Below are 7,693 nucleotides of genomic sequence, written 5' to 3' on the forward strand. Positions count from 1 at the left end.
ATATATATACTTGTAGAAATAACGTACTTTTTATATTTTCACACGGAAAAAAATATTTTTTAATATTATTTATATTTTAGGCAGAAAGGTTGATAAGGAGAAAATGGGGTCATCCATCTGCTGGTGGCTGGATGAGGCCATGGAGTAAATGTACAGAAACAAAGAACTGTAGAATTGGGAGATAATGGTCCGAGATTGGTATCTTGGAGTTTGGGATTTCAGAGATTGAGTAATTCAGTGTAATGGCAAAATCCAGTTATAAAAATGGAGGAATGCAGGCGATACTCATTGATAGTAAGATTAAGACATTCAAATTTTAGCATCTTTTATAACTCTATTTATATAGATAATAAAGTTTCCCATAATGATTGAAATTCTTAGGATGAAGCAGGAGACCATGAACCACTGAAAAAGTCTTTATTAAATGTATCTCCAGCGATTTTCATGTTTTCAAATTCAGTAAAAACTCCCCCATCATTGTCTTAATGTTATGCTCTATGGCAGTTGTTTACTTCTTTCTTGAAACTCAGCTGGGCACTAAATGACGTAACCAAGGAAAACGAACAAGATTGTGTAATATAAGCCTTGGAGAATTTTTATCCGAAACCAAAAGAGAGTGCAAATTGGGAACAAAATAACACCATCCTCAACAGCAAATAAGAATGAGCCTGTCGCTCCAGCCATGCATCCCTCACCCTTGGGGACAGGGAAAGGAGGAGGTGCATGCTCGCTTGAAAGAGACTCAGTGGAATCAGCGTCCTCAAGTAAAAGTCAGATTTATGTTAAGATGAAAAGTACAGCGTTTTTAGTTCGGAGGAGAATTTTTTTTTACTTCTTATTTAAAAAATATGTACGTATTAGAGAATGAAGTTAAAGTTTATAGCAAGCTTGTGACTGTGAGAGATAATTCAGGAGGATGGAATAACCGTTGAACTGGGCTGAGTTCAGTATAAGGGCTTATGTTTCTGAACAAGGACAGGACAGGGATGAGAAACATAATGGAATTTACTATGGCTATATTTTCACTTGGAAGTTTTTTGTTAAATCTATGCTGGTACAGACAGAGGTACTACGTGTTGTCTGAAACTCTAGAATATTCATTGTTGGAGAATGTTTCCTATTGTATCAATAACTTAAGTGGGATGAAAAGTTTTCTGTTTTTAACATCTTCGTTGATTTTTTTAAGTATTGTTTTTCCTTTAAATGGATAAAGCAGGGCTTCCCTGGTGGCGCAGTGGTTGAGAATCCGCCTGCCGATGCAGGGGACATGGGTTCGTGCCCTGGTCCGGGAAGATCCCACATGCCGCAGAGCGGCTGGGCCCGTGAGCCATGGCCGCTGAGCCTGCGCGTCCGGAGCCTGTGCTCCGCAACGGGAGAGGCCACAGCAGTCAGAGACCCGCGTAACGCAAAAAAAAAAAAAAAAAAAAAAAAGGATAAAGCAAAATACCTGAGGAAATCCCCCAAGGAGCCCCTAACAGGTCTATTACACCTTCTAAAACTTTGTAATTGTGATTAGGTAGTTCAAAACCAACATTCTTTTATAACAATATTAATTAACTTCGTTTGACCCATATTCCCAAGAGCTGTTCCCCTCTAAATCTCTAAGGCAAATAAGCCTGTGCAAAAAATATAGTTCATCCACTGAGGAAAGAATCATAAAAAAAAGGAAGTTTTATAGAGAAATGGAAAGGGATAACTTTTTTCTTTTTTAATTCAAATCATCTTTAATCTGGTGATGTAGAGCATTCAAGAGCATTTGGTAAAGCTCCAATGGAAAAATATTCTAGTAACCATGAAGGTGGAATGAAATACCAAAAACTGTACTGAGCACCCTTCACTGGCCATCCCTTGGTGAGGATGCTCAAAGGATTCTGCCTCAGACACGTCTAGATGAGTTAATTGTATGAAATTCTATATCTAAAATAGCCGAGTTACTAAAAATTAACCAAAGAGACAAAACATAGCCTTCTTGCATGGGGAAAAATACTTGAGAATTGAGAATCAATGTTTTTTTCTCGGATGAATTTCTTAAGTGGAGTTCGAGATGATCTACTCTTAATACAGCTTTGACTGATTTAGTCCTGCAACGTTGTCAAGCCACTTAACACAACTACCACATTCTCTATCTGCAGAAACAGACTGGAGTTTGAGCTGTGCTGAAATCACTGGGATGTTGTGGGACAAAGAGGATTTCCAGATCGTAGAGGTGTTTGACGGCTGTTGGGGTGGAAAAGGTCAGTATTTGGTCCCTAAGGAAAGTGCATGAATGTGTATTTGGAAGTTACAAAGACAGAGTTTTCCACTCCAAATAAGAGCTTTTTATTTAGCCAGTGCAAAAGCAGGATAGTCATTTCCCAATCACTGGAGTCATCCAAGCAATGGCTGGGTTGGGTATGTGGCGAGAATACTAATCAGAAGGACTCACATTAGGGTGAGATGGTTCAGTGACCTAGTAAGGTTTATTTTATCTTTGAGAGGTATTTCTATGAGCTAGAAATAGCAATAGAAATGGCCAAAAATTGTTTTCAATGTACAATGCTTAGAATTAATTCATGCACACAGAATAATCAAAGTTTGAGCCTCTTACTGTGTCTGCACGTTAAAAACATGTTAGGAGAATCTTAAATCATCTGTTCAGCTGCCAAGATGTAAGTATACACTTTCACATATGTTTTGTTTACTAATATATCACTTTCGTTAAATTTATTTCTCTGTGTATAGTCTCTCTGATCTGTCAATATACTTAGTGGGGTCAGATGTCAACCTGGGGGGATTCAGATTAAGTACGCATTAAAAATATCCCTCAGTTACAAATTAAACTTTTCATAATTTATTGATATTTACTCAGATAAGAAACAAGTAGCTCTAAGTGTTCATCTTCTTTAAGTCCATCCCAGTCTTTTCTGAATGGAACCATATTTTTTAACAAGAATCTATTAAATATTGTCACACACATGATTTAATTTAAACCTCACAGCAGCTCATTTTGAATGTTATAATTACCCTCATTTCTCAGATGAAGAAACTATGACTCAGTTGAAGACTTTAATCTAATGAAGATGAAAGTGATATAAACTGGGACTGGAACTCAGTTTTTCTAACTTCTCACATTAGTTAATACTTGAATCTTAACATGTGAAATATCATTTGCCAGTTGAATGACCTCGTGGAAATAGTGATATAAAATACACACAAAAATGGTATCAGAAAGCCTCTCACGGAAAGTTCATATGAGATTTCATCTGCTATTACATTTGTATACATAGTCGTGAGCAGCCATTTCTGTGGAGTCATTTACAGAATCATTTGGGAGGCTGTTTACTAGAATAAAATAAGTTAGAATATTTGAGGTGGGGAAGAATGTTGGAAAAATAACTGGTAGCAGGACTCCAAGACAATGGATGAACCTTTTAAAGGTGTAATCCAACATTCTAATTTTTCAGACAAGAAAATTGAAGTTCAGAACATAAAAGGAGACTTTAAGAAAAGCACATCAGCTTAATCTTGTTAAAGCCATCAGCTACCCAGCTTTAGGTATGATGTGGAGCTATTTATTACCTCAGAAAAAGAACCCATGAAAGCAATCTGTAAGTGATTTTGCATTATCAGAGGCTCTAGTAGGGCAAAACCTTTCTTGTATTTTTATATTATGATAGAAATAGTGAGAACAAATATGCTATTGGAAATAAGAGTATTCTAAGGAATAGTAAGATAGCTGCACAAAGACATATGTGCAAGAATATTGAGCATTATCTGTATAAGCAAGAAATGTTGATCATCTAAGTTACCAACACTAAACAACTGGCTGAATACATCACAGTCCCATCCATAGAACTGAACTATATGACCCTTCATAATGATTGTGTAAAGGAAACTCTGGGAGGTGTTAGGTGTGTCTGTGAGCGTGATTGTGATGATGATCTCCTGGGTATTTGCATACGTCCAGACTCGTCAAATGGTGCACATTAAAGATGTGCAGTTCTTTGTATATCAATTATACCTCAAAAAGTTGTTTTTAAGAAATGATTGTGTAGATTTCTAGTTATTGACGTGGAAAAATGATTATTATAAAAAAGAAAGAAAAAGCTGGTTACAAAATAATATGTTAGTAATTTATTCTAGGTACATATGTATGTAATTAGTACTTTGAAACAGCCTGGAAATATATACACCAAACTGTTGTCCTGTATCTCTAACTTGTTTAACTACAGATTATAAATTTTTTCCATTTGCATTTTCTAATTTTTTGCACTGAAAAATGTGTTTTTGTAATAGGAAAAACTTCAAATAAAAAGTGAAATAAGAAGGCAAACTTTTTATCTTGAAGGGGTCAGAGAGGAGGTGAGAGAAGGGAAATGAGGGCATTAGCTATAACTTATTTATTAAGGAGCTAAGTAAAATCTAGACCGAGAAAGCACTGAGGTCAGAGTTCAAGAATGGGTAGTTTTAACCTGAAATGGGGAAATCTATGCAAAAGAACCATTTCTCAGATAGTAGGCGAAAGTACAACTTGGGTGATGTTGATGTACAGTTTTTTTTTGTTTTTTTTTTGCGGTACGTGGGCTTCTCACTGTTGTGGCCTCTCCCGTTGTGGAGCACAGGCTCCGGACACGCAGGCTCAGCGGCCATGGCTCACGGGCCAAGCCGCTCCGTGGCATGTGGGGTCTTCCCGGACCGGGGCGCTAACCCATGTCCCCTGCATCGGCAGGCGGCCTCAACCACTGCGCCACCAGGGAAGCCCCAATGTACAGTTTTATGATTTCAACTGATCAAGTAAATAAAGTAAGCTGAATTACCTCTACTTTACCTTTCTGTGTGTAATTTGTGAATTTTATTACATCGTATAATGTCCTCTTAAATAATCAGCCAGATATTCAATGTACATATTACATACTTCATGGAACATGCAGGAAGTAGGATTTGGACACAGGACCTAACCTGATAACAAGATACTCATGATTCCCTTTTGATGTATCATCTAAAGTGATTAATAGGAACCATGAGCCGTTGTTCCTTTTCGACATTCCTGGTCTATTTCCATAGATCTTTGCCTGCTAGGAAAAGACTTTAAAAATTGGGAGACTCTGGTGATCAGCAAATATTGGAAAAAAGAAATCAACATTTACCTCTTACTAATGGCAGGTCACCAATGTCAACCGCCACAGTGAAAGAAAACTTGTTATAGAAAAGGCTAGAAAGTATTTAAAAGGGTTTCCCTCTCAGTGACTGTAAACTTCAGAATGATAGAAGTTCTAGATAAAGTATGAGTCAGTACTTTAGCACATATTTAGCTAGGAAAGTAAAGCTGGACAGGTTGAAAAGAGCAGAAATTGCATTTTATTTATTTTATTTTTTAAAAATAAATTTATTTATTTTTGTCTGTGTTGGGTCTTCATTGATGCGCGCAGGCTTTCTCTAGTTGTGGCGAGTGGCGGCTACTCTTCGTTGTGGTGCACCGGCTTCTCATTGCGGTGGCTTCTCTTGTTGCAGAGCAAAGGCTCTAGGTTTGCGGGCTTCAGTAGTTGTGGCATGCGGGCTCAGTAGTTGTGGCTCGTGGGTTCTAGAGCACAGGCTCAGTAGCTGTGGAGCAAGGGGTTAGTCGCTCGGCAGCATGTGGGATCTTCCCGGGCCATGGCTCAAACCCAGGTCCCCTGTGTTGGCAGGCAGATTCCCAACCACTGCGTCACCAGGGAAGTCCCAGAAATTGCATTTTAATGAGGAGAAATCTTAAAGTTTTTTTTTAATCCAGTCTTATCTCTTAATTTTATAGAAAAATGTGTGTCTAAATAGTATTTTGACTTTCCCAAGTTTGCACCATAATGACTTTCAGATCAAGGAATATATCCCTCGAGTCATTTCCCAATATAAGACACTCTCCACAATACATTTTCAACAGATATTTATAAAACTACCTTCTAGGGAATTGCCTGGCAGTCCAGTGGTTAGGACTCAGCGCTTCCACTGCCAGGGGCCCAGGTTCAGTATGTGGTCTGGGAACTAAGATTCCACAAGCCACATAGCATGGCCAAAAACAAAAAAACAACAACAAAAAACTACCTTCGAGGCTGATTTCCTTTTTCTTGTTTCTTCAGGGAGACCTATTGTTGACACGTAACAATGGCCGTGGGGAATTGCCTCACAGTGACTTAGTTCACCCTGACTGCCTTCCCAGCCCTCCTGAAGCTTCGAATATCCCTCTTTGTGGCTCTCTTGTTGGCTTACACACTAACAGCAATGGAAAACATTATCATCATCTCCCTAATGTGGGCTGATAATCGCTTACAAACCCCAATGTACTTTTTCCTCAGTAATTTGTCCTTTCTGGATATTTTATACACCACTGTCGTTACCCCAAAGTTGCTAGCCTGCCTTCTAGGAGAGAAGAAAAACATGTCCTTTGCTGGCTGCATTACTCAAACATATTTCTACTTCTTTCTGGGAACCGTGGAATTCATCCTCTTGGCAGTGATGTCCTTTGACTGCTACGTGGCCATCTGTAACCCACTGCGCTACACCATCATCATGAACAGCAGGGCTTGCCTCCTGATGATTCTGGGCTGTTGGTTGGGAGCCTTCCTACCCGTGTTGGTACCAACCATAGTAGTGACAAGGCTACTCTACTGTAGCAAAGAAATTAATCATTTTTCTGTGACATTGCCCCCCTTCTACAGGTGGCCTGTATAGATACTCGTCTCACTGAGAAGGTAAACTTTCTCCTATCTGCCCTTGTCATCCTGAGCTCCCTGGCATTCACTACTGGATCCTACATCTACATCATTTCTACCATCCTGCACATCCCCTCAGCCCAAGGCCATCAAAAAGCTTTTTCCACCTGCGCTTCCCACATCACCATCGTTTCCATTGCTTATGGGAGCAACATCTTTGTGTATGTGAGACTCAGTCAGAACCACTCCCTGGATTTTGACAAGGTAGCCACTGTCCTCATTACCATAGTGACCCCTCTTCTGAACCCTTTTATTTATAGCTTGAGGAATGAAAAAGTGAAAGAAGTGTTGAGAGAGGCAATGAACAGAATCACGTCCCTGGTACTAAGGAAAACCTGACATGAACACTGAGTGTATCACACAATGTTTATCTTCCGCACATTCATTCTGCATAAGTATAGTGCCATGCTGGCACGTGAGAAACCTGAGACTATGTCTGCAGGATGAGCAATGCCCACACCGAGCAGAAAGAAAATTCTGCTTATATCTGGAAAAAATTTAATCCATGTACCTTCTGGTATATTCATAGCTTAAGATCATAAAAAGTTACCTGACTGGGATTCAGAGGTCTTCAAATCCAGTCTTGGCTAACTCAGTTTATTTTCCAGGTGACTTTGACCATGTCAGAACTGATCTGAGCCTCAATGTCTCTAATCTACCAATGAAATAATAAAGTATCACTACTTGTAGTATGACATGTTAAGTTAGAGAATGTTAACTTCATGTTAGGCACTCTTGAATATTTCAGGAGACTCAGTTCTCACCTCTATTAACCAGATCAAATAAATATGAAGTGAGGAGTGAGGGAAAAAGAGGTGAGACTCAGGATGATATCAAGCCTCTGGTTATAAACCTAAGTGAGAAGTGGAGATAGTCAGTGAGATAAGGAACATAAGAAGGGAGGTGAGTGGTTGACCTATTGAATTGGAAGTTCCTGTAGGACATCCAGTTGTAAGTTGTCAGTTGGG

General features: G+C 39.0%; 1 protein-coding gene across 1 annotated transcript; it reads left to right on the top strand.

Annotated features, from left to right (window-relative positions):
* Positions 1–2,170: 2,170 nt before the first annotated feature.
* Positions 2,171–7,064, top strand: LOC114886858 (olfactory receptor 6M1-like). Its single transcript, XM_029207927.1, is given in 3 exon segments — positions 2,171–2,234; positions 6,173–6,634; positions 6,637–7,064. Coding segments are annotated over 3 exon segments (954 nt in total).
* The last annotated feature ends 629 nt before the right edge of the window (positions 7,065–7,693 follow it).

The sequence above is a fragment of the Monodon monoceros genome, unplaced genomic scaffold, assembly GCF_005190385.1.
Source record: "Monodon monoceros isolate NGI ecotype Baffin Bay Population unplaced genomic scaffold, NGI_Narwhal_1 Super_Scaffold_7, whole genome shotgun sequence".
NCBI lineage: Eukaryota > Metazoa > Chordata > Mammalia > Artiodactyla > Monodontidae > Monodon > Monodon monoceros.